This window comes from Ranitomeya variabilis, chromosome 2, assembly GCF_051348905.1.
Source record: "Ranitomeya variabilis isolate aRanVar5 chromosome 2, aRanVar5.hap1, whole genome shotgun sequence".
Classification (NCBI taxonomy): domain Eukaryota; kingdom Metazoa; phylum Chordata; class Amphibia; order Anura; family Dendrobatidae; genus Ranitomeya; species Ranitomeya variabilis.
The window spans coordinates 806,614,164-806,641,609 of NC_135233.1; the positions used below are offsets into that span (position 1 = coordinate 806,614,164).

General features: G+C 44.7%; 1 protein-coding gene across 2 annotated transcripts in view; it reads right to left on the reverse strand.

Moving 5' to 3' along the window:
• The window catches only part of COL19A1 (collagen type XIX alpha 1 chain), a 1,614,879-nt gene that overhangs the window by 267,424 nt on the left and 1,320,009 nt on the right, over positions 1-27,446 (reverse strand). For both annotated transcript variants that reach the window (XM_077289962.1, XM_077289964.1), the window contains exon 38: positions 27,033-27,077. In XM_077289962.1, the coding sequence (XP_077146077.1) occupies positions 27,033-27,077 (45 nt within the window). The remainder of the gene's footprint in view (positions 1-27,032; positions 27,078-27,446) is intronic.

Consider the following 27,446-nt stretch of genomic DNA (forward strand, 5'->3'; position numbering starts at 1 on the left):
AAGTGACAGAATCTCACCTTTCTGCGGTGCCTTCTGGGCTTCCAGGACCAAATATCTCTGCCAGCAGCAGTGATTCTTTTGTGGGTACTGATAGCAGTGATGGCTCCTCTGGATCACACTGCTGCTGGTTCTGCATGTGCTGCTGCTCTGGGCTGGTGGGAGGAGTAAGGCAGAATCAGTGAGAGAAGAGAGCAGACTAGATCTATCTAGTGCTGAGAATGACAGACTGCTGCAAATCACAGATCATCATTTTTGCAGTTTTGCACTAGGTCAACTGTAAATCACAAGTTGATCACATATTATGTGAACTGTTGTGAACTCTGTTTTTAGGCTCCCTCTAGTGGTCACAAGCGGTACTGTGTAGTGTTGTCTTTCTGCAGGTTGGCTGCATCAGCTGGTTCGTTATCCCTGGTTGGTTTCCTATTTAGCTCACCTGGATACTCAGTTCCTTGCCTGCTATCAATGTATTCAGTGCTCTTCAGATTCCTTGTGACTACCTTGCTCCCAGTCTCTCCAAGACAAGCTAAGTTTTTGTTTGTTCATTTTTTGATTATCAGCATTCATCATGTTTCTTGTCCAGCTTGCTAAAATGTGATCTCCTCGCTTGCTGGTTGCTCTAGGGGACTGGGTTTCTCCCCCCACACCGTTAGTTGGTGCGGGGGTTCTTGAAATCTCAGTGTGGATATTTTGTAAGGGTTTTTTACTGACCGCACAGACCCCTTTTCTATTTTCTGCTATCTAGTATTAGTGGGCCTCATTTGCTGAATCTGTTTTCACCCCTGTGTATGTGCCTTCCTCTTACCTCACCGTTATTACATGTTGGGGGCTTCTATATCTTTGGGGATTATTTCTCTGGAGGCAAAAGAGGTCTTTCTTTCTCTCTAGGGGTAGTTAGTTCCTCAGGCTGGCTCGAGACGTCTAGGATTTTTAGGCACGTTCACCGGCTACCTCTAGTGTGTTTGGATAGGTTCAGTTTTGCGGTCAGTCCAGTTTACCACCTCCCTAGAGCTTGTCCTATGTTTGTTACTTAGCTGGAGTAATTTGTGATCCTCAACCACTAAGGATCATAACAGTGAACATCCTCACCTTGCACCTGAAATATCATAGATCTGAAACTTTTGTGATGCTGTAATTGACAATTTTCCATGTGGGGAATTTTCCGTGTGGGGAATTTTCCATGTGGGGAATTTTCCGTGTGGGGAATTTTCTGTGTGGGGAATTTTCCGTGTCTGGAATTTTCCATGTGGGGAATTTTCCGTGTGGGGAATTTTCCGTGTGGGGAATATTCCGTGTGGGGAATTTTCCGTGTGGGGAATTTTCCTGTGGGCATTTTTCCTGTGTGCATTTTTCATCTGGGCAATTTTCCTGTGTGCAATTTTCCTGTGTGCATTTTTCAGGGAACCCTCCAGGTTTATTATCTTTGTTCTGTGCTCTGCGTGCTCAGTGTCCTTCCCTGTACTCACATGTGGTGGCTCCGCCCCCCTGGTCAGGTGATCTCTCAGTGCCAGGTCCTGTGCTCACTACACTAGTCTAAGGTCCTTGTGCACTGCGTTTCTTCTGCCTGCACTACCTGCAGTCATTTCACGCGCCCCCTGATAGCGCTCCCTGGGCAGTGCCAGTGACACCTTTGGTGTCATTACAAATTCTTCTCTTAGTTGCAATTAGTGTAGGGTTAGCTGCTGACACAATGATAGAGTATTAGAGGCATTTAGGCAGGGTTTATTGCCTTACAGTACTTGGGGCTTCCATGTACAACCAAAAGTCATACCACGGCCAATTGAAATAGATTTTATTCTATAATAATACTGCTTTTAGCTGTAGTTAGTGCAGGGTTAGCTGCTAAAGAAGTGTTAGCATACTAGAGACAACTAGTCAGGTATTATTGCCTTACAGTTCTTGCCGGTGCAACAGTAAAACAAAATTCCTTTTCATGGCTATTTTCAATATATTCTATTTTCTAATAATACCTCTCTTAGCTGCAATTAGTGTAAGGCTAGCTGCTGGAGTAGGGATAGTGCATTAGAAGCATTTAGGCAGTGATTATTGCCTTACAGTCCTTGCTGCAGAAAAACAAGACAAAATTCCTTTAGAGGGCTATGTTTATTCTGTCCCCCATTACTAACGTTGTTAGCTGCATTTAGTGCAGGGATAGGCGCTGGAGAAGGGATAGTTTTGGATTTGAAGAAGAATAGGACAAGAAAAAAAGAAACCATCAAATGTATACCCTTTTTTGGATGAGAATGATGCACAGGAATACACCAGAAAAAAAGGAACACCTAACCCTTGGTTTGGGAAATTGCTGCATGTGGGTGCTCTCGGGAAAAGTTGTCTGCCTTCTCCCTCTGGCCATCCTACTGCCTCTTCCTGCCTGCTTTGGTGCTGCTGATCCCGCCACCTCTGCAATGCTGTCCTCTCTCTGCACAGTGATTTGCCAGGTTGGATCAGTGATCTCATTGTCCACCACCTCGTTTTACACTTCTGATCTCTGGTCCTCCTCCTGGCTTGTTGACTTTACAACTTCACTTGTTATCAACTGTGTCTCATCATCATCGACCGCTTGAGACACTAATTACCATTGCACACTGTCATATTCTTCTGACATGGGCTGCTCAAATATGGCATCTGTTCACTACAGATAATTGCCTCACGTTCCTGAAATGTGCAGGGCACGATGCTGGAATCAATAAATGGAAATATAAGGACTCGCTCCTTGGAGTGTCCGAGTGTGGGATCAGGATCACTTCTCTCCTTGAATTTGCCATGATGGGAGGAATGAGAATCAGGTTGAGGATTTTTGTATGTGGTCCAGACTCCAGACTCTTGACTAGTGAGACTGGACAGTGTGAAAAACCAAGTGATGCTGAGAAACATACCGGAATCATTATATGCCATCCAACTGAGGGACAAGAAGCTAGGTGTTGTGGATGACCGTGTTTGTCGTGCTACCACCTGCAAACTGTATGGTGTTTTTTTTAAGCAAAATATGCAGTCCTCAAAATGAGTTTAGTGTGAGGGCCGCCCACTGGCATTTCAAAATTTTTTCCATAAGGGCCACCTGATGGTTCTCCAAAATGTATGACTGAGGGCTGCCTGATGATCCTCAAAACATTTATAGAGAAGGCCGCATGATAACTCTTTTGATATGGTGTTGGAGAACAACAAGAATAATAATAAACCATGAACCGTATACCCTTTTTGGGGTGGGAATTGGTGCATGGAAATACACCAGAAGAAAAAGAACATTTGAATTACATTTATGCTGTTGTCCAATGGTAGTATTGAGAAGTCTTGGCCAATCCAGGCCTTGTTCGTTTTGAGAACAGTCATCGTGTCAGCATTTTCAGTTGACAAGCAGATGCGCTTATCAGTTATTATGCCCCCGATGGCACTAAAAACCAACAGAATCCACTTAAGCGGGGAGCGAGCAGTGACTGCGGCCTGCGAGCTTCAGATATGCCTCAACTGCATGTAAAATAAAAATAAAGATGCATTCACATAATGGGAGAAAGGCCCAAATTCACCTCTTCTGGGAATAAATGGACAAAGGACTGGTGGTGCAATTTTCCCAGAATAGGTTGGAGAAGTTTCCCTGTTACAACTCTACCGGCATCACTGCATGTCCTCCCATCCCTCACACACCATCTTACTCACTGCTCCATTTCATGTTGTGATTAGGGTTGAGCGAAACGGATCGTTCATTTTCATAAGTCGCCGACTTTTGGCAAAGTCGGCGTCTCATGAAACCGAGCCGATCCCTGTGTGGGGTCGGCCATGCGGTACGCGACTTTCGCGCCAAAGTCGCGTTTCAATGACGCTAAAAGCGCCATTTCTCAGCCAATGAAGGTGGATGCAGAGTGTGGGCAGCGTGATGACATAGATCTCAGTCCCCACCATCTTAGAGAAGGGCATTGCAGTGATTGGCTTGCTTTCTGCGGCGTCACAGGGGCTATAAAGGGACGTTCCCGCCGACCGCCATCTTACTGCTGCTGATCTGAGCGTAGGGAGAGGTTGCTGCAGCTTCTTCAGAAGCAGGGATAGTGATAGGCAGGGTACATAAAGCCACAAACCGCTTGTGCTGTAGCGATTTCCACTGTCCAATACCACCTTTTGTTTGCAGGGCAGTGGAAGCTACATTTTTTTTTCCTCAGCGCTGTAGCTCATTGGGCTGCCCTAGAAGGCTCCCTGATAGCTGCGTTGCTTTGTGTGTACGCCGCTGTGTAAACCAACTGCTTTTTTCAAAGCACAAATCCTGTTTTTACTTCCTTTCTGCACAGCTATCTTGTGTGTTTGTCCCCACTTTTGTGTGCAGCAGTCCTTTTTACAGCTGCCTGCCATACTTTTCTGAGATAACTGCAGGGAGATAAATATTGGCAAGTCTGCCTCCGTGCCATTGCTGTGTGTGGCATCTCTCTCTCATTGTGTGGCACCGAAAACACTGTGTAATACTTGGCCTTTTTTTTTTTTTTTTTCTAAATTCTCCCTTTTCCAAAACAAAAATTAGTGGGAGATAAATATTGTCAAGTCTGCCTCCATGCCATTGCTGTGTGTGGCATCTCTCTCTCATTGTGTGCCACTGAAAACACTGTGTAATACTTGGCCATTTTTTTGGGGGGGGTACATTCTCCCTTTTCCAAAAAAAAAATTAGTGGGAGATAAATATTGTCAAGTCTGCCTCCGTGCCATTGCTGTGTGTGGCATCTCTCTCTCATTGTGTGCCACTGAAAACACTGTGTAATACTGGGCCTTTTTTTTGGGAGGGGGGTACATTCTCCCTTTTAAAAAAATAAATAAAAATATTGGGAGATAAATATTGTCAAGTCTGCCTCCGTGCCATTGCTGTGTGTGGCATCTCTCTCTCATTGTGTGGCACCGAAAACACTGTGTAATACTTGGCCTTTTTTTTTTTTTTCTAAATTCTCCCTTTTCCCAAAAAAAAATTAGTGGGAGATAAATATTGTCAAGTCTGCCTCCGTGCCATTGCTGTGTGTGGCATCTCTCTCTCACTGTGTGGCACCGAAAACACTGTGTAATACTTGGCCTTTTTTTTTTTTTTTCTAAATTCTCCCTTTTCCAAAAAAAAAATTAGTGGGAGATAAATATTGTCAAGTCTGCCTCCGTGCCATTGCTGTGTGTGGCATCTCTCTCTCATTGTGTGCCACTGAAAACACTGTGTAATACTTGGCCATTTTTTTTTTTTTTGGGGTACATTCTCCCTTTTCCAAAAAAAAAATTAGTGGGAGATAAATATTGTCAAGTCTGCCTCCGTGCCATTGCTGTGTGTGGCATCTCTCTCTCATTGTGTGCCACTGAAAACACTGTGTAATACTGGGCCTTTTTTTGGGGGGGGGTACATTCTCCCTTTTCAAAAAAAAAAAAAAATATTGGGAGATAAATATTGGCAAGTCTGCCTCCGTGCCATTGCTGTGTGTGGCATCTCTCTCTCATTGTGTGCCACTGAAAACACTGTGTAATACTTGGCCATTTTTTTTGGGGGGGGGTACATTCTCCCTTTTAAAAAAAAAAAAAAATTATTGGGAGATAAATATTGTCAAGTCTGCCTCCATGCCATTGCTGTGTGTGGCATCTCTCTCTCACTGTGTGGCACCGAAAACACTGTGTAATACTTGGCCTTTTTTTTTTTTTTCTAAATTCTCCCTTTTCCAAAAAAAAAATTAGTGGGAGATAAATATTGTCAAGTCTGCCTCCGTGCCATTGCTCTGTGTGGCATCTCTCTCTCATTGTGTGGCACCGAAAACACTGTGTAATACTTGGCCTTTTTTTTTTTTTTTTTTCTAAATTCTCCCTTTTCCAAAAAAAAAATTAGTGGGAGATAAATATTGTCAAGTCTGCCTCCGTGCCATTGCTGTGTGTGGCATCTCTCTCTCATTGTGTGGCACCGAAAACACTGTGTAATACTTGACCTTTTTTTTTTTTTTTTCTAAATTCTCCCTTTTCCAAAAAAAAAATTAGTGGGAGATAAATATTGTCAAGTCTGCCTCCGTGCCATTGCTGTGTGTGGCATCTCTCTCTCATTGTGTGGCACCGAAAACACTGTGTAATACTTGGCCTTTTTTTTTTTTTTTCTAAATTCTCCCTTTTCCAAAAAAAAAATTAGTGGGAGATAAATATTGTCAAGTCTGCCTCCGTGCCATTGCTGTGTGTGGCATCTCTCTCTCATTGTGTGGCACCGAAAACACTGTGTAATACTTGGCCTTTTTTTTTTTTTTTTTTCTAAATTCTCCCTTTTCCAAAAAAAAAATTAGTGGGAGATAAATATTGTCAAGTCTGCCTCCGTGCCATTGCTGTGTGTGGCATCTCTCTCTCATTGTGTGGCACCGAAAACACTGTGTAATACTTGGCCTTTTTTTTTTTTTTTTCTAAATTCTCCCTTTTCCAAAAAAAAAATTAGTGGGAGATAAATATTGTCAAGTCTGCCTCCGTGCCATTGCTGTGTGTGGCATCTCTCTCTCATTGTGTGGCACCGAAAACACTGTGTAATACTTGGCCTTTTTTTTTTTTTTTTTTCTAAATTCTCCCTTTTCCAAAAAAAAAATTAATGGGAGATAAATATTGTCAAGTCTGCCTCCGTGCCATTGCTGTGTGTGGCATCTCTCTCTCATTGTGTGGCACCGAAAACACTGTGTAATACTTGGCCTTTTTTTTTTTTTTTTCTAAATTCTCCCTTTTCCAAAAAAAAAATTAGTGGGAGATAAATATTGTCAAGTCTGCCTCCGTGCCATTGCTGTGTGTGGCATCTCTCTCTCATTGTGTGGCACCGAAAACACTGTGTAATACTTGGCCTTTTTTTTTTTTTTCTAAATTCTCCCTTTTCCAAAAAAAAAATTAGTGGGAGATAAATATTGTCAAGTCTGCCTCCGTGCCATTGCTGTGTGTGGCATCTCTGTCTCACTGTGTGGCACCGAAAACACTGTGTAATACTTGGCCTTTTTTTTTTTTTTTCTAAATTCTCCCTTTTCCAAAAAAAAAATTAGTGGGAGATAAATATTGTCAAGTCTGCCTCCGTGCCATTGCTGTGTGTGGCATCTCTCTCTCATTGTGTGCCACTGAAAACACTGTGTAATACTTGGCCATTTTTTTTTTTTTTGGGGTACATTCTCCCTTTTCCAAAAAAAAAATTAGTGGGAGATAAATATTGTCAAGTCTGCCTCCGTGCCATTGCTGTGTGTGGCATCTCTCTCTCATTGTGTGCCACTGAAAACACTGTGTAATACTGGGCCTTTTTTTGGGGGGGGGTACATTCTCCCTTTTCAAAAAAAAAAAAAAATATTGGGAGATAAATATTGGCAAGTCTGCCTCCGTGCCATTGCTGTGTGTGGCATCTCTCTCTCATTGTGTGCCACTGAAAACACTGTGTAATACTTGGCCATTTTTTTTGGGGGGGGTACATTCTCCCTTTTAAAAAAAAAAAAAAATTATTGGGAGATAAATATTGTCAAGTCTGCCTCCATGCCATTGCTGTGTGTGGCATCTCTCTCTCACTGTGTGGCACCGAAAACACTGTGTAATACTTGGCCTTTTTTTTTTTTTTCTAAATTCTCCCTTTTCCAAAAAAAAAATTAGTGGGAGATAAATATTGTCAAGTCTGCCTCCGTGCCATTGCTGTGTGTGGCATCTCTCTCTCACTGTGTGGCACCGAAAACACTGTGTAATACTTGGCCTTTTTTTTTTTTTTTCTAAATTCTCCCTTTTCCAAAAAAAAAATTAGTGGGAGATAAATATTGTCAAGTCTGCCTCCGTGCCATTGCTGTGTGTGGCATCTCTCTCTCATTGTGTGCCACTGAAAACACTGTGTAATACTTGGCCATTTTTTTTGGGGGGGGTACATTCTCCCTTTTCCAAAAAAAAAATTAGTGGGAGATAGATATTGTCAAGTCTGCCTCCGTGCCATTGCTGTGTGTGGCATCTGTCTGTCATTGTGTGCCACCGAAAACACTGTGTAATACTTGGCCATTTTTTTTTTGTGCTAAATTCTCCCTTTTCCAAAAAAAAAATTAGTGGGAGATAAATATTGTCAAGTCTGCCTCCGTGCCATTGCTGTGTGTAGCATCTCTCTCTCATTGTGTGCCACTGAAAACACTGTGTAATACTTGGCCATTTTTTTTTTTGGGGGGGGTACATTCTCCCTTTTCCAAAAAAAAAATTAGTGGGAGATAAATATTGTCAAGTCTGCCTCCGTGCCATTGCTGTGTGTGGCATCTCTCTCTCATTGTGTGCCACTGAAAACACTGTGTAATACTGGGCCTTTTTTTTTTTTTTTAGGGTAAATTCTCCCAGAAAAAAAAAAAAAATAGTGGGAGAATAAGATTGGCATTTCTGCTTGAGTGCTGGGCCTGTGTGTGCCATCTGTCTCAAATTGTTGGGCCACAGAAAACCTAGTGTGTAACATTGGGCCTGATTTTCCTTTCAGTGTCAGGCACCTATAAAGGTATATATAAATCCTACAGAAGTTTGAGTTCACCTTATAAGTTGTTTTACAGTAACAAATAGTGTTACTTTGGTTACGTTTTGCAAGCAATGAGGAAGTCTAGTGGAAGAGGTCGTGGCCGTGGGCGGTCATTGTCAGCTGGTAATGATGGTAGTGGTGGTGGAGCATCAAGTGGTCGTGGTAAAAGCAGTACAGCACCTAAGTCTCGAGTTGTTGAGCCAGGTTCGTTGTCTGGCTACACAAGGCCTCGAACGCTCTCTTTTCTGGGAGTAGGAAAACCACTTTTGAAGCCGGAGCAGCAGGAACAAGTATTGGCTTTCATTGCTGACTCTGCCTCTAGCTCTTTCGCTTCCTCCTCGGAAAGTGCCAAATGTCAGAGCAGTGCATCGTCAGTGGATGCTCCCAGTCAGGGACAAGTCGCTTCCTTGTCTTCTTCACCCAGAACAAGAGAGAAGGATGCGTCAGGAGACACAACGGGTTACTCCATGGAGCTCTTTACACATACCGTTCCTGGGTTAGACAGTGAAACAGTTAACAGGCCATGTCCATTAGAAGTTGAATCGGACATGGAGTGCACAGATGCACAGCCACAGCCAGATTACTATGCTGTTCCTTTGACTCAGACCAGAACATTGCCCTCGCAGTGTACTGAGGCAGAATCAAACCCAGCGGAGATTATGGTGCCCCGTCACGGACGCTATACCACCGGCTTACACGGTGACACAGACGAAATCGCACACGACATAGAAGAGGAGGTCATAGATGACCCAGTTGTGGACCCCGATTGGCAGCCATTGGGGGAACAGGGTGCAGGCGGCAGTAGTTCTGAAGCGGAGGAGGAGGAGCCGCAGCAGGCATCAACATCACAACAGGTTCCATCTACCGGGCCCGTATCTGGCCAAAAACGCTTGGCAAAACCAAAACCAGTTGGAGGACAGCGTGGCCATCCGGTTAAAGAAGCTCAGTCTGCAATGCCTGAAAAGGTATCCGATAGTAGAAAGAGTGCAGTCTGGCATTTTTTTAAACAACATCCAAATGATCAGCGCAAAGTCATCTGTCAAAAATGTTCAACAACCTTAAGCAGAGGTCAGAATCTTAAAAGTCTAAATACAAGTTGCATGCATAGACATTTATCCACCATGCATTTGCAAGCCTGGACTAACTACCAAACGTCCCTAAAGGTTGCAGCACCCTCGGCCAATGAAGCTAGTCAGCAACGCTACATCCCTTCCCTCCCTGTAAGCCGACCATTTCCCACACCACCTGCAGTATCTGTGCAGCTTTCGTCGCCAGGCCAAAGCAGTCAGGGAATCACCAGGTTAGTAGTAGGAAACACTGCATGTAGGGCACCGTCAAGAATACCATCTCCAACCCTCTCTCAGTCACCCATGTCCACCGGCACCACCGCTTTTTCCACGATCTCCAGCTCTCCAGTCCAGCTCACCCTACATGAGACTCTTGTTAGGAAAAGGAAGTACTCATCCTCGCATCCGCGTACACAGGGTTTGAACGCCCACATTGCTAGACTAATCTCATTAGAGATGATGCCCTACCGGTTAGTTGAAAGCGAAGCTTTCAAAGCGCTGATGGACTACGCTGTACCACGCTACGAACTACCCAGTCGGCACTTCTTTTCTAGAAAAGCCATCCCAGCCCTCCAACAGCATGTTAAAGACCGCATTGTCCATGCACTCAGGCAGTCTGTGACTACAAAGGTGCACCTGACAACAGATGCCTGGACCAGTAGGCATGGCCAGGGACGTTACGTGTCCATCACAGCACACTGGGTGAATGTGGTGGATGCAGGGTCCACAGGGGACAGCAATATTGGGACAGTTTTGCCTAGTCCACGGTCAAGGAAAGAGTTGGCTGTAGGCGTTCGCCCCCCCTCCTCCTCTTCCTCCTCCTCATGCAGAAGCGAGAGCTCGTCCACACACCGCAGTCGCACATCCACTCCATCCGCAGCTGCCACTGTTGCACACCAGGTGTGCCATTATGGGACAGCTAGTGGCAAGCGTCAGGAGGCTGTATTGGCAATGAAGTGTTTGGGCGACAACAGACACACCGCGGAAGTTCTGTCCGAGTTCTTGCAGAATGAAACTCAGTCATGGCTGGGCACTGTACATCTTGAGGCAGGCAAGGTTGTGAGTGATAACGGAAGGAATTTCTCCTCAAAGTGCGCAGACTTTGCTCGCATATCCGCCGTTCGCCCGTACACTCCAGCCGTATGCAGAACTATCAGCGGTCTTTGAACCTTCCCCAGCATCGCCTAATCATCGACATTTCAACAAGGTGGAACTCCACACTGCACATGCTTCAGAGACTGTGCGAACAGAGGCGTGCTGTTATGTTTTTGTGGGAGGATACACATACACGGGCAGGCAGTTGGATGGCAGACATGGAGTTGTCAGGTGTGCAGTGGTCGAAGCTACAAGACCTGTGTCAAGTCCTTCAGTGTTTTGAGGAATGCACATGGCTGGTTAGTGCAGACAACGCCATAATAAGCATGAGCATCCCCCTAATGCGTCTGCTGATGCAAAGTTTGACGCACATAAAGGAGCAGGCGTCTGCAGCCGAGGAAGAGGAAAGCCTTGATGACAGTCAGCCATTGTCTGGTCAGGGCTGTGTAGAGTACGCGGTAGCGGGCGAAGAGGAGGAGGAGGACGAGGAGGATGATGGGGATGAGTACTTTTTTAATGAGGAAGCTTCTCCTGGGCCAACAGAAATTAGTGGCGTTGCAAGGCCGGGTTCTGTTTTTTTAAGGGAGACAAGTGACGTAGATTTGCCTGTAACTGCCCCTCAAACCAGCACAACCGCAGATTTGCCAACAGGAACTTTGGCCCACATGGCGGATTATGCCTTACGCATCCTCAAAAATGACCCACGCATTACTAAAATGATGAGCGATGACGATTACTGGTTGGCCTGCATCCTTGACCCTCGCTATAATGGCAAATTGCTAAATATTATGCCACATGAGAACCTCGAACAAATCTTAGCAACCAAACAAGCTACTCTTGTAGACCGTTTGATTCAGGCATTCCCAGCACACAGCGCCGGTGATGGTTCTCACACAAGCTGCAGGGGGCTACATGGCAGAGGTGTTAGAGGTGCACAGATCAGAAGTGGCGTTGGACAGAGGGGTTTTCTGATCAGGTTGTGGAGTGATTTCGCAATGACCGCAGACAGGACAGGTACTGCAGCATCTATTCAAAGTGACAGGAGACAACATTTGTCCAGTATGGTTACTAACTATTTTTCAGCCCTTATCGATGTTCTCCCTCAACCGTCATTCCCATTTGATTACTGGGCATCAAAATTAGACACCTGGCCTGAATTGGCAGAATATGCGTTGCAGGAGCTTGCTTGCCCAGCAGCTAGTGTGCTATCAGAAAGAGTATTCAGTGCTGCTGGTTCAATATTAACCGAAAAAAGGACTCGTCTGGCTACCCAAAATGTGGATGATCTCACCTTCATTAAAATGAACCACTCCTGGATTTCGAATGATTTTGCCCCACCTTTCCCGGCTGACACCTAGCGTTCCTATAAAAAGGTGTTGCTTGTGGACTGGTCTTACTGAGTGTTCAAATCTCTTAATTTGCAGCAGCTGTATGACCAGCATACGACATGTTTACACATCCCCCAATGGGAAAAATCCCCCCACGGGGCCGTTGTCTCACTCTCGACACTTGGCGCAAGCACCCGTTAGTTACAGTGCTGTTTGTCAGAAGAGGTGGGTGTGCTCGCTTTTGGTCGACGGCACTGCCACTGGGTCCCTCATAGTACAATGTAGTGTCTCTGGCGGTGGTGGTGCGCACCCAACGTCAGGCACACCGTTGTAACATGAGGGGCCCTGGGGCGGTACCGCCGGCCACAAGAGAGTCCCCCCCCCAGCTCAAACTGTGCTCTACCACGTGCAAAATTATCTCGCACAGCTCCAACAATGTTTAGTCTATGCGCTGACATCATTCAATGCCTGGCACTGACAAACAATAACAATTTCTTGACATCTATGATGCTAGTTAAAGTAGTCTGGGTCAGTGTCCTATATTGACACCAGTACATACTAATTTACTGCCAAATTACTGTGTCATAAACTCTGCAGATGAGCCCACCCCTGTACCTAAGCATGCCACCCTTTTTTTTTATTTATAGTTGTTTTGCGAGACATTAACATCTATTTATTTTTTGGGAGTACTAACTGTGTCACACACTTCTTGCAATACTCCTCCACTGACCAGTGACCACAATGCTGCCTGGAGTGCCTGCCTGTGTATCCATGTAACCGATTTCAAACTGCCATGACTGCCTACTGTTTGTTATTTTAGGCCTTTGTGAGCCTGTCTGCGGCCCCTACTTGCAATACTCCTCCACTGACCACAATGCTGCCTGGAGTGCCTGCCTGTGTATCCATGTAACCGATTTCAAACTGCCATGACTGCCTACTGTTTGTTATTTTAGGCCTTTGTGAGCCTGTCTGCGGCCCCTACTTGCAATACTCCTCCACTGACCACAATGCTGCCTGGAGTGCCTGCCTGTGTATCCATGTAACAGATTTCAAACTGCCATGACTGCCTACTGTTTGTTATTTTAGGCCTTTGTGAGCCTGTCTGCGGCCCCTACTTGCAATACTCCTCCACTGACCACACCAATGCTGCCCGTGTACCCCTGGAACCTATTTAAAAGTTCATAGAGCCTAGTTATATATTTTATTTACTATTAATAAGGCCATGATGGACTACGCTGTACCACGCTACAAGCTAACCAGTCGACACTTCTTTTGCGAGAAAAGCCATCCCAACCCTCCACCAGCATGTAAAAGACCGCATTGTCCATGCACTCTGGCAATCTGTGAGTACAAAGGTGCACCTGACAACAGACGCATGGACCTGTAGGCATGGCCACGGAAGATTACGTGTCCATTACGGCGCAATGGGTTAATGTGTTGGATGCATGGTCCACAGGGGACAGCCTACTAAGTCTGTCTGCAGTCCCTAATTCAAATTGTCCTCCACTGTCTAAATCGGAGCTTCCACCTTCTGGCTTTCAGCCTATAGTATCAGATATTAAACTGCATTTGGCCTTCAACTTTGGTTACGGCCTACTAACGGTGTCTGCCCTTGCCTGGTGTTTTTCCTCAACTGAATAAAGCTGAGCTTCAACCTTCTGGCTCTCATTAAGTGCTGTGTTTTCAAAAATTGGTGGTTAGGGCCTACTAACGGTGTCTGCCCCACCCTGGTGTTTGCCCTCAACTGAATAAAGCTGAGCTTCAGTCTTAGGCTTTTGGCCTAAAGTATCAGATATTAAACTGCATTTGGCCTATTAGTGTGTTTGGGCCCTTAAAACAGTGTCTGCTGCTCCTGGGTTTGCTACTCCACTGAACAAAGCAATGCCGCCTGTTTAGTCCTGTTACCAATTTTGAACTGCATTTAGCCTACTTTATTCTTTGGCCCTATATCTGTTTCCTCCTCATCCTGCCCATTGCCCAGCCACTGCTAGATGAGTCTGCTGGTACATTGACCTAGACCACTACATTCCCCTTGCACTCTACACAGCCAGAATCTGACCCTGCTGAAAGTAAGGTTCCCCTTCCCGCATGTTATACCACCTTACACAGGAACAAAGAGGAAGGTGCAGATGAAAGTGCAGGTTCCTTCATCAGGTGGGGGGGGCATACTCGTTGGCGACGTCACTGGCACAGGGCCCCTCAGAGTACGCAAAAGTGTCGCTGCTGGTGGGAGGCGCCCCCGCCGTGCAAACACACCGCTGTACTTTGAGGGGCCCTGTGCCAGTGCGAACAAGTGTGCCCCCCTGCTTGCTCAGGATCACAGCACTTGCAACGTTGAAATACTTTCCTCTCCTTGCTCCACCGCCGTGACGTAGTCCACGATTCCTGGGCCCACTAAAACCTTGAACCAGCCCTACCCCCCACAAATTTGCCAAATGACCCCCAAGTTCCATTGAACAACTATTATTATAAAGTTAATTAAGATTGACAAGCTTCAGAAACAAGAATGGATGTTTTTGGCATTAAAATGGGCACTGTAGGTGTTTTCCTGGCCTCCACTCACTGCCGACTATGCTTCCCCATTGACTTGCATTGGGTTTCGTGTTTCGGTCGATCCCCGACTTTTAGCGATAATCGGCCGACTGCACTCGACTCGACTCTGGACAAAGTCGGGTTTCACAAAACCCGACTTGATCTTAAAAAAATGAAAGTCGCTCAACCCTAGTTGTGATCTCTGTCTACTGCCAGCTCCATGTTCTGTGTCTCTTGCTCTCTGCTTGCTTCCTGGCTGTGGACATAGGGGGGCGGCGCCAGAACTCTCTGGTTCTTATGGAATCAGGGTGCACCTGTCTAATGTGTTCCTGACCAATTACCCAGAGGCCTCTAGTATTTAGGGCAGCTCCACCCTGTGGAACTTGCCTGTACAATGTGTTAAGTCAGTTAGCATCTTGCTACTGAGCTGCCAAGTCTTGCTCTGTTTTCCTCCTTCTCTGGAGGCTCTACTCCTAGCTTTGCTTGGTTTTTCTCTGTCTGGGTTCCAGGGGGCTGTATATCCTGGTCTCAGTGTCTTTGTTCTAGCCTTGCTTTGTACTTGTCTGTCCTCCCTCCAGGATGCAGAATATTCTGGTCCCTGTGTCTTTGCTCTTGTACCTTGTCTCGTTCCATTACCTCGTCTAAACTATGTCCTACCTCTGTCTCCTTGTCTGTGGCTTCTTTCCCTGCTGTGTCTTTCCTTGAGTCCTTTCTGTTTGCCTGTGCTCTGTACTCTTGCAGCTCTGCTTATGCTCCGCACTCTTGCGGCTCTGCCTGCTCAGTACTCTTGTGACTTTGCCTGTGCTCCGCTCTCTTGCAGCTTTGCTTATGCTCCACACTCTTGTGGCTCAGCTTGCTCTGTACCCTTGTCTCTCTGCTTGCTCTGTACTCTTGTGGCTCTGCCTGTGCTCCATTCTCCTGCGGTTCTGCTTTGCTCTGGTTCTGCTGCTGCAGAATCTCTTGCTGCTCTACAGCTCTTATCCGCAGCCTTGCGGTTCTCCCCCTGTGTGAACAGGTCTCAACCTGTTCCTTCATACTTCATTCTGTACCTGCACCTCCTGTATGAACAGGTCACAACCTGTTCCTTCATACTTCATTCCTTCCTGCTTGTATCCGTACCTGCACCTCCTGTGTGAACAGGTCCCAACCTGTTCCTTCATACTTCATTTCTTCCTGCTTGTATACGTACCTGCATCTACTGTGTGAACAGGTCCCAACCTGTCCCTTCATACTCCACTTGCTCCTGTCTGTTCCAGTACTAGCATCCACTGTGTGAACAGGTCTCTAGCTGTTCCTTCATACACCAGCCTGCCCTGTGTCTCTGCCATGCCTGCCTGCCCTGTGTCTCAGCCATGCCTGCCTGCCCTGTGTCTCAGCCGTGCCTGCCTGCCCTGTGTCTTTGCCGTGCCTGCCTGCCCTGTGTCTCAGCCGTGCCTGCCTGCCCTGTGTCTCAGCCGTGCCTGCCTGCCCTGTGTCTTAGCCATGTCTGCCTGCCCTGTGTCTCAGCCGTGCCCACCTGCCAGAGTACTAGCCGTGCTCACCAGCCCCTCTGCTACTTGTACCTGTCCTAGTGTGCCCTCCCCCCAAGTGGGATCAGCAGCCACAACCAGACACCACCCTGGAGTGGCACCTGGCAGTTGCCTGATGCACAAGCCTGACCTCACCATCAGAGGCTCCAGTGAAAACCAAGGCAGCTGTCCTAGTCACGCCCCTTCCAGGGTAGTCTGGTTTGTTGCACAGTGGGGCCACAACCCTTGGGCTCATGCCCACCATCAGGGCGTGAGCGTCACATTCCCCCAAATGGTTCATAAATTTTCATTGGCAAAGGTCTCCAAGGAGATTAAATAAATATTTGGAAATTCTGTTTCAATTCATTTGAAGGTTTGGGGCTGCCTGATGGCCTGAGTCAGCACAGGAGGAACTGCCACCAGAGGCGTATCTAGGGGGTCAGCCGGGGCATCTGCCCTGGGCAAAGCCGGCAGGGGGCACAGTCGAGCTGCCTAATGCGGTGGTCCGCAGTGTCTCCTCCAGCGGCTGCATTCTGCCGCTCCCCAAACTGAGAGTCAGCTGTTCTCTGTGCCGACTGTCAAGCTGACAGCCGGCACAGAGAAGCTGCAGCGTGCGGGCTCCTAGGGATCAGGGATCAATTGTACTCGCATAGTTCAGACATGAGTACAATTGAAGCTCTGACTGCTGGGTCAGAGCAACATCAGCAGCATGATCAGATCATGTGATCACGCTGCTGACGTCACTCTCCGGCGCTGCAGAGCAGAGCCAGAGACGCAGATCCGTGGTAAGTGCTCCAGTGGAGCTGAAGACACCGAAGGTGCAGGGGGGATTTATTGTGGGTGGGATTTAATGTGAGTGGGGATGGGAGGATTTATTTTGGGGGGGAGATTTAATGTGAGTGTGGATATATTGTGGGGGGATTTAATGTGAGCGGGGATGGGGGGATTTATTGTGGGGGGAATTTGAGTGGGGATGGGGGATTTATTGTGGGGGGAATTGAGTGGGGATTGAGGATTTATTATATGGGGAGAATTGGAGTGGGGATGGGTGTGTTTAATGTGTGTGGGGAGAATTGGAGTGGGGATGGGGGATTTAATGTGTGGGGGGATTGAATGTGTGTGAGGAGGAGATTTGTCATGAGGATGAGGGTGTTTAATGTGTGGGAGGGGATTTGGAGTGGGAATGGTGGATTTAATGTGTGGGGGGAGATTTGGAGTGGAGATGAGATGGGGTTATTTAATGTGTGTGGGGAGATTTGTAGTGGGGATGGGGAATTTATTGTGTGGGGAAGATTTGAGGACAATGAAAATGAAGAGCAAAGGGGGAGATGGGGGCCTGTATGAGGAAACAGTACAGGGGAATGGGGGGCATGTATGAGGAAACAGTACAGGGGAATGGGGGGCATGTATGAGGAAACACTATGGGGGAATGGGGGGCATATATGAGGAAACAGTATGGGGGATGGGGCATGTATGAGGGAACAGTATGGGAGAATGGGGGGCATATATGAAGAAACAGTATGGGAGAATGGGGGGCATGTATGAAGAAACAGTACGGAGAAATGGGGGGCATGTATGAAGAAACAGTACAGGAGAATGGGGGGCATGTATGAAGAAACAGTACGGAGGAATGGGGGCGCATGTATGAGGAAAACAGTATGGAGGAATAGGGGACATGTATGAGGAAACAGTACGGGAGAATGGGGGGCATGTATGAGGAAACAGTATGGAGGAATGGGGGACATGTATGAGGAAACAGTATGGGAGAATGGGGGGAATGTATGAGGAAACAGTATGGGGGAATGGGGGGCATGTATGAGGAAACAGTATGGGGAAATGGGGGACATATCTGAGGAAACAGTATAAGGAAATGGGGGGAATATCTGAGGAAACAGTATAGGGGATGGGTGCAGACAGTATGGGGAGAGAATGGGGGAATATATGAGGACACAATATCTGTACCAATGTGAAAAATGTATGTAGACAGAGTACAGGGAGTGAGGGTGTTGGGATGTGTGCATGCGTAGCATGGGGACACAGTGTAAGGGTACAGCCAGGAGGGGACAGTATACCAAGGAGGGGGGGAGTGTGATGAGAGAGTACAGTATAAATACTGGGCCCTATAGGGGGGACACAGTATGAGAGGACAATGTGAAGAAAGGTATGGAAAGGAGAGGACAGTGTGAAGAGCATGTACCATAAGACGGTCAGTGTGGGGGTCATATTTTGTGTAAACAATATAGTGAGGGGCATTTTTATTCAGGAGCATTATAATGACACTTCTATCTTTAAGGGCATCATGTGGAGATTTTCTGCAAAAGAGCGGAGAAGATGGAAGTTTGCAGAGACGAGCTGTGGATGAGAAAACTTATCATGAGGTCTGGACAAGAGGAAGAAAATAAGAGCGACTCCAGAGACGATGTAATCTATAAGGTACCTGGATGTAAATGTTATTTTTGATACTAACTAATTCTCATGTTTTTTTTATGTTGGGAGCATTAGAGGGGATGTCCAGGTTTGTAATGAGTGAGTAATGAGTAATTTCTGAATTCTCACAGTGCACACTACACGCTGTCAGGATTTTCTCGTGCTGGCGATTTACATACATGTGGCCACACGCTGACTAGACATGTGTGACCTCACTCAGTGAAAATGAACTGAGCGAGGCTGGGCATGTCTAGTTTGAATGTGGTCAGAAGTATACAAATCACATAATTGTGCTGACAAGACTGTCCACCGGCAAGGGAGAATCCTAAATGTGTGCAGTGCATTAGTTGTGAGAATTTAGAAGCCTGTGATGTCAGGATTCAGCTTTGCAGGTTCCAGTAGTCATCACATGGACACTTCACTCATATGCGACTTTCATACTTATGGTCCTGTGACAACGAGCTTTTCTTCCTCCTCTCAGTTTTCACAGATAATTGAGGACATTAGGGAGAGGAGCTCGTCGGTACATGACTAAGTGTGCAAGTCGCATATGTCCTTGGGGGGCTGGGGTGCCAAACTGAATTCATGCCCCGGGTGCCAGAAACTCTAGATACTAGATACACCTCTGACTGCCGCCCACCTTAGCTGAATCAAAATTGGATTCAGATGCCTGAAGTTCCTTATTGTGCCAGATGTACCCTTCACTGATGGACACAGATAGAAAAGGGCCCTTGAGCAAAAACAGTATATGGGCCCTTTGCAGTCCAATAGTTCAATATAATGCACAATTTCACTTGCTTCGGAGGTGGTAATGGGCCCCCTTACCTCTTGTGCCCCTGTGCAGTCACACAGGTTGCACCAATGATATGTCCGTCCCTGGAAGCTTGAGTAGTAACCTCGAATCTGAGATTCTTTGTTGTTGGCCACAGAAGTACCACTCCTTCTAAATTTAATGTTTTCTGAGGCCTTACTCAACCTGTGTTCAGGCTCTATTGGAGCATCTCCTTCTAATTTTTGGAAGCCTTTGCAAATAGTAAATAAGCTTTACCAGTCTAGGAGTCTCAGTCCTTCCAAGTGGGAAAAAAATATATTCTGAGGCCATCCTCTACATGTATTCCAGATTTATTGTAATCCCTCCTTTCAATTTTTAATAGACCTTGCAGGTAAAGACTTTTTTTACTTGACTGAAATAGAAAACTGCTGCATTTTTGAAAGAAGAAGCATGTAATTTCTTTCAGCGTTTTTGTAGCATTTTTTCATCATTGAAAGCAATGAGAAAGTGCAAAAATGCAGCAGAAATGCTGTGTGTGTGAACATAGCCTATAGAGTGGAGGAGGCGTTTTTCTCTCTTTTTAATTTTGTCGTATATACAAGCTTTATCTTGGGTTTGGCATGTTTTATTGTCAGTCCGTGAAAGTGGCGAGATACTCTGAAAACATTGTTCCCAGAAGCGACCTGGAAGTCACAGATGCGCCCAGGCATCTTCCCCATGCTGTTCTGATCTCATTTGAGCACTTTTTCCAATTAATTTTAGTGACTTTACTGCCCCCCAGCCTCCTAGGAAGGTTTGCCAGAAAAAAGCTTGAGTTTACCATTGACATCCATTATTCTTATTACTTGAGTTGAGCACCCAAGGAGTTTGACGTGCTCAAGTTGAGTAACAAGCACCAGAGCCTTTTTAAAATTTCACTGGTTTAGAAATTTAGTCAGTATTATCTATTTTAGATTTGAGGTGTCTATTACGTCATCAAAACAACAGATTATGTGAACTAATGATACACAATATTTATAGTGTAAAAAGAATCTGTGAGGGACAACCAATGTTTTACTCTTTGTCTCCGAATTTTGAACCTAAAGGGAATCTGATATAAAAACTGTTCATAAATGTGTTAACATTGTATTGAACTTGAGTCTTGAGTTACAAATTGTAATTTATATTGTTATGCTAATTTCGAAAGAATACCAATAAATCCTCATACTCATTTCTATTCGAACTGACAGAAGTACTGTTGTGCCTTTTAATAGTTATTTTCTTTGTATGCTCTGTATAAAGGGAACCTGTAACTCGATGCATCTTGTTTAAACTACAGGCAGCATAAATCAGAGCCTGGCTGCACAATTGCCAGGCTTAAAGTGAACCTGTCAGCAGTTTTGGCCGATATAAGATATGGCCATCACCTTTCAGGGCTTATATACAGCATTCTATATTGGTGTGGTCTGTCTGATGGGTCTTGTTTCGGTGCCTCCCATCTTCTTATGATCACTGCCCTCCTGCTTGCATCTTGTGGATGACGCGACCCTGCATCACCCACACAGGCTCCCCGGCATCGTGCTCCTGTGCAGGCGTACTTATCTGCCCTGTTGATGGCAGTTCAAAGTACTGCAGTGCCAGGTACCGGAAAAGGTCAAAGAGCCCTGGCACCTGCGGGGAACCTGTGTGGATGATGCAGGGTCTCGTCATCCACAAGAAGCAAGCAGGAGGGCGGTGATCATAAGAAGATGGGAGGCATCGGACCAAGACCAGTGACACCCATCGGACCGGACCACCCCCCAGGTGAGTATAATAAACGTTATTTTTCAGTTCTTCCAGGTCAGGTTGGGGGCAGATATACAGCATTATAGAATGCTGTATATAAGCCCTGAAAGGTGATGGTCGTATGTTATATCGGCTAAAACTGCTGACAGGTTCACTTTAAGTGTTTCAGAGAAAACATGGTTGCAAGAGCCGGCCAGCTATTATAGACAGAGATGAGACTAACCCAATACTGTCATGCCTGTCTTCTCCCTGCACTGCTCTAGTTGATTGACAGGTGTGTTCCATGTGTGTACATCAGGAGAAATACTCGGCACTCAGATGCAATGAAAAGTTGATAATGAATGATAGCAATCTAAAATTTACATAGTTACATCGTTATTAAGGTTGAAGGAAGACTTTAAGTCCATCTAGTTCAACCCATAGCCTAACCTAACATGCCCTAACATGTTGATCCAGAGGAAGGCAAAAAAAAACCATGTGGCAAAGAGTAAGCTCCACATTGGGGGAAAAAATTCCTTCCCGACTCCACATACGGCAATCATACTAGTTCCCTGGATCAACGCCCTATCAAGGAATCTAGTGTATATACCTTGTAACATTATACTTTTCAAGAAAGGCATCCAGTCCCCTCTTAAATTTAAGTAATGAATCACTCATTACAACATCATACGGCAGAGAGTTCCATAGTCTCACAGCTCTTACAGTAAAGAATCCGCATCTGTTATTATGCTTAAACCTTCTTTCCTCCAGACGTAGAGGATGCCCCCTTGTCCCTGTCTCAGGTCCATGATTAAAAAGATCATCAGAAAGGTCTTTGTACTGTCCCCTCATATATTTATCCATTAAAATAAGATCACCCCTTAGTCTTTGTTTTTCCAAACTAAACAGCCCCAAGTGTAATAACCTATCTTGGTATTGCAGACCCCCCAGTCCTCTAATAACCTTTGTCGCTCTTCTCTGCACCCGCTCTGGTTCAGCTATGTGTTTCTTATACACCGGAGACCAGAACTGTACACAGTATTCTAAGTGTGGTCGAACTAGTGACTTGTATAGAGGTAAAATTATGTTCTCCTCATGAGCATCTATGCCTCTTTTAATGCATCCCATTATTTTATTTGCCTTTGCAGCAGCTGTCTGACACTGGCCACTAAATGTGAGTTTGTCATCCACCCATACACCCAGGTCTTTTTCATTGATGGTTTTGCCCAGAGTTTTAGAATTAAGCACATAGTTATACATCTTATTACTTCTACCCAAGTGCATGACCTTACATTTATCCCCATTAAAGATCATTTGCCATTTATCAGCCCAAGCTTCTAGGTTACATAAATCATCCTGTAATATAAAATTGTCCTCCCCTGTATTGATTACCATGCAGAGTTTAGTGTCATCTGCAAATATTGAAATTCCACTCTGAATGCCCCCTACAAGGTCGTAATGCAGCAAAGCACGGCACTCTGGGTATTTGGGAGGTGCTCAAGTTAGGTATCCAACCCGTGGTACATAAGCAATAATATACTTGGCACTCAGGAGAACTTTGTGGTGAAGTAAAACATGATTTATTCAGTGCATCCAGTTCAACATGAACGTTTTCGGTCCCAACATAGGACCTTCATCAGACAGGATTTTGAACACTGGAATACACAGCGTGTCTGAATGGGCCCACGAATGGTTCCAATATCAGACACTGAATAAATCATGTTTTACTTCACCACAAAGTTCTCCTGAGTGCCAAGTATATTATTGCTTATGCCCCCTACAAGGTCATTAATAAATATGTTAAAAAGAAGAGGGCCCAACACTGACCCCTGTGGTATCCCACTGCTAACCGCGACCCAGTCCGAGTGTGCTCCATTAATAACCACCCTTTGTTTCCTATCCCTGAGCCAGCTCTCAACCCACTTACACATATTTTCCCCTATCCCCATTATTCTCATTTTATGTATCAACCTTTTGTGTGACACCATATCAAAAGCTTTTGAAAAGTCCATATACACTACATCTACTGGGTTCCCTTCGTCCAGTCCAGAACTTACCTCTTCATAGAAGCTGATCAAATTAGTCTGACATGAACGGTCTCTTGTAAACCCGTGCTGATACTGGGTCATGAGGTTATTCCTCTTCAGATACTCCAGTATAGCATCCCTTAGAATGCCCTCCAGGATTTTACCCACAGTAGAGGTTAAGCTTACTGGCCTATAATTTCCAAGTTCAGTTTTTGTCCTATTTTTGAATATTGGCACCACATTTGCTATACGCCAGTCCTGTGGTACAGACCCTGTTATTATGGACTCTTTAAAGATTAAAAATAATGGTCTATCAATGACTGTACTTAATTCCTGCAGTACTCGGGGGTGTATCCTATCCGGGCCCGGAGATTTGTCAATTTTAGTGATTTTTAGATGCCACCGTACTCCCTGCTGAGTTAAGCAGGTGACACTTAATGGGGAATTTTTGTTATCACTGATCATATTGTCTGCCATGAGATTTTCTTGTGTAAATACTGATGAAAAAAAGTCATTTAGCACATTGGCTTTTTCCTCATCCTCATCCACCATTTCCCCCAGACTATTTTTAAGGGGGCCAACACTTTCATTTTTTAGTTTCTTACTATTTATGTAGTTAAAGAATATTTTGGGATTATTTTTACTCTCTCTGGCAATGAGTCTCTCTGTCTCAATTTTTGCTGCCTTGATTTGCTTTTTACAGAATTTATTTAATTTTCTGTATTTATTTAATGCCTCATCACTACCTACTTCCTTTAATTCTCTAAATGCTTTCTTTTTGTCACTTATTGCGCCCCTTACAGCTCTATTTAGCCATATTGGTTTCCTCCTATTTCTAGTATGTTTATTCCCACACGGTATATACTGTGCACAGGTCCTATCCAGGATGCTAATAAATGTCTCCCATTTTCTTTGTGTATTTTTATGTCTCAGGATATCGTCCCAGTTAATTGCACCAAGATCCTCTCTCATCCGTTGGAAATTTGCCCTCCTGAAGTTTAGTGTCCTTGTCACCCCTCTACTACACATCTTATTAAAGGATACATGAAAACTTATTATTTTGTGATCACTATTCCCCAAGTGACCCCCAACCCTTATATTTGATATGCGGTCTGGCCCGTTGGTTAATATTAGGTCTAGCAGTGCCCCCCTTCTTGTTGGGTCCTGAACCAGTTGTGAAAGGTAATTGTCTCTCATAGTTGTCAAAAACCGATTACCTTTGCTGGAACTGCAGGTTTCTGTTCCCCAATCTATTTCAGGGTAGTTGAAGTCCCCCATAATAATGACTTCTCCTTGAGTCGCAGCTTCATCTATTTGCTTTACGAGGATATTCTCCATTGCTTCCATTATTTTTGGAGATTTATAACAAACCCCTATCAGTAATTTAGATGTTGCAATCTATACAACTTTATGAGCATGTAGATTGCCAAGAAATGTTTAATTCAGTGGATTTAGAGTAAAGATTTAGATCAGAAGTGGTCCGTGAAAGTATTCACCTCCCATTAGCGTTTTACCTACTTTGTTCGATCACAACCTCTGTTTAAATATTTTTGCAATTTGATTTGTGTGTGATGCATCAGCACTAAATAGGCTAAGTTAGTGAAGTGAGAAAATATAGGAATAAATTTAATTTATGGGTTCAAATAAATAAAAATTGTCATGTACATTTGTATTCACCCCTTTTGCCATGAAGCCCCTAAAAATACCTGGTGCAAGCAATTACCTTAATAAGTTACATGCCTAGTGAAAGGAAGTCACCTTGTGTGCAATCTAAGTGTCACATGGTCTGTCAATATATACACACCTTTTCTGAAAGGCCACAGAGGCTGCAACACCATTAAGCAAGTGGCACCACTAACCAAACAACACCATGAAGGCAATGCAGATCTCCAAACAAGTCAGGGACAAAGTTGTTGAGAAGTACAAGTCAGGGTTGGGTTATAAAAAATATTCCAATCTCTGATGATCCCCCAAAGCACCATCAAATCCATTATCAAAAATGGAAAGAACATGGTACCACAACAAACCTGTCTAGAGAGAGACACCCACCAAAACTCTCAGCCAGATCAAGGAGAACATTAATCAGAGAGGCAGCACAGAGACCAAAAGTAACTGTAGGAGCTACAGTGTTCCCAGACAGAGACTGGAGTATCTGTCATATGACCACAATAAGCTGTACAAAGAGGTGGTCTTTATGTAGGAGTGGACAGAAAAAAGCCTTTACTTATAAAATTGGAAGGCTCATTTTGAGTTTGCCAAAAGACATGTGGGAGACTCCCTAAATGTATGGAAGAAGGTGCTGTGGTCTGATAAGATCAAAATTTAACATTTTTGCCACTGAGGTAAATGCTATGTCTAGCACCAAACCAACACAGCTCATCTCCCTAAGAACACCATTCCCACAGTGAAACATGGTGGTGGCAGTATTATGCTGTGAAGATGTTTTTGGGCAACAGGGACAGGGAAAATGATCCGAGTCGAGGGGAAGATGGATGTTGCGAAATACCGGGATATTCTTGAGCAAAACCTTTTTCAGTCTGTCAGTGACACTGAGGTTTTCATTTATTTTGTCCTATTTTTTCTTTGCTTCACAATAAAAAGAAAACCAAATATTGACAGTTGTAGGCATGTTCTTTACATGAACTGATATAAACCCTCAAAAAACAGTGACATTCCAGTTTGTAAGTTAGCGAAACACGAAAAATGCTAAGGAGGTGAATACTTTCGCAAGCCACTGTATATGCAATATGTAATTTATAGTTTTGATATTGAATGGTTGTTTGACCGTTGACTGTATATCCCTAGTGTGACTGCAAGAAGTGAACTCTTACATAGAGACAGATGACGCAACTCTTATGGATCCATGCACTGAACTCTCAAGCTTACTGACACAGTCATAAGGATAACTAACTTCTTGCGAAGGAGACCTCATGGAATACAGGTTTTTATTTTTACTGCTTATATTGACTTTTATAATCGTTGAACAAATCCATAAGCACGGTGGTGTCAGGAGGAAGAAAACATTTCATCAGTTTACAGATTGAATAGGAGCATGTCATTTGGAGTGCATTAGGAAACAGTGATGTCCCAATGCAAATATGAGATAATAAGCAGATTTTCTGTCTAATATAGACTAGGATGTCACAAAGTAAGTGACTATAGTGAAGCAACAGCACAGATATAATAGTCATAGTGAAGTTATGGTACATGAATTACAATCATTGAAGTCGTAAGGGGTAACGATGTGGCAAGGCTCATTAAAGGGTCAATATTGACTTTTTGGTTTGCTACATCCTATATGTGGGACTAAAGTTTAAGTCTTCTTCTTTTCATTATTATTTTATTTTTCATATTTGAAGTCTTAAGAAAATGTTCTACTCTTTTAACATGATTTGATGCTGAGTTTGCTTGGAGAACCTTACTACATCAACATCCTCACAGGGTACATTATTACATTAAAGCAGGTAATTAATCTTTTACTTTACTATTTTAAAAGGAAACTGTCACCACATTTGAGCGATTCAGCCTATTAATATGGGCATACAGGTTATAGTCTGCTGAAAAAAGTGATCCCTGTATGCCTCTAGGATGATGTCTTGTTGTTTAAAAATCACCTTTTATCGCTTAATGTAAATTAGTTCTTCCAGGCTATCGGGCTTTCTCTGCCTGGAAGATAACGCTGCCTTCTCACTTCTTTATCCTATCATTCTCCTCCCCTATCGTCACTGTGTCCCTGTAATGTCAGGAGTGTGGCCGGAAATCCTGTGACAGTGCATTCTGACTGCCGTTGCTCCTCTTCACTGTTCCGCCCTTGTATGGGAATTGACTTTACGTTTGTTCTGTGCAGGCACCAGAGAGTCACTGTAACTTCCATTCCTAGTGTTCTCCAGGGAATAGAAAAAGTGCAGATATCATGCTTACTATGCAGGGCGGGAGGAAGGAAGTCGGGAAGTCTATAACCTGTATGCCCATATTAATAGGTCAGAATGATCAAATGTGATGACAGGTTCCCTTTAAGTAGCTGAATAAACCCAGGTATATATATTTTTTTATAAGGTAAAGTACTTACAGGTGGTCCAGGTGGTCCAGGTCTGCCTTGAGGACCTTCGTTACCCTGAAAGAATGGAGAGAGCATTTAGAAGCTGAAAAGAAGTTGATTTCTAGTACCTGGCAGTGACTGCAACCCATTAAACTAAGCTGTGCTGGTATACAACCTTTGGAGTAAATAACATGATCATGGGAGGTGCTGGGTGTTAGGGTACCGTCACACAGTGCAATTACAATCGCTACGACGGTACGATTCGTGACGTTCTAGCGATATCGTTACGATATCGCAGTGTCTGACACGCAGCAGCGATCAGGGACCCTGCTGAGAATCGTACGTCGTAGCAGATCGTTTGAAACTTTCTTTCGTCGCTGGATCTCCCGCTGTCATCGCTGGATCGTTGTGTGTGACAGCGATCCAGCGATGCGTTCGCTGGTA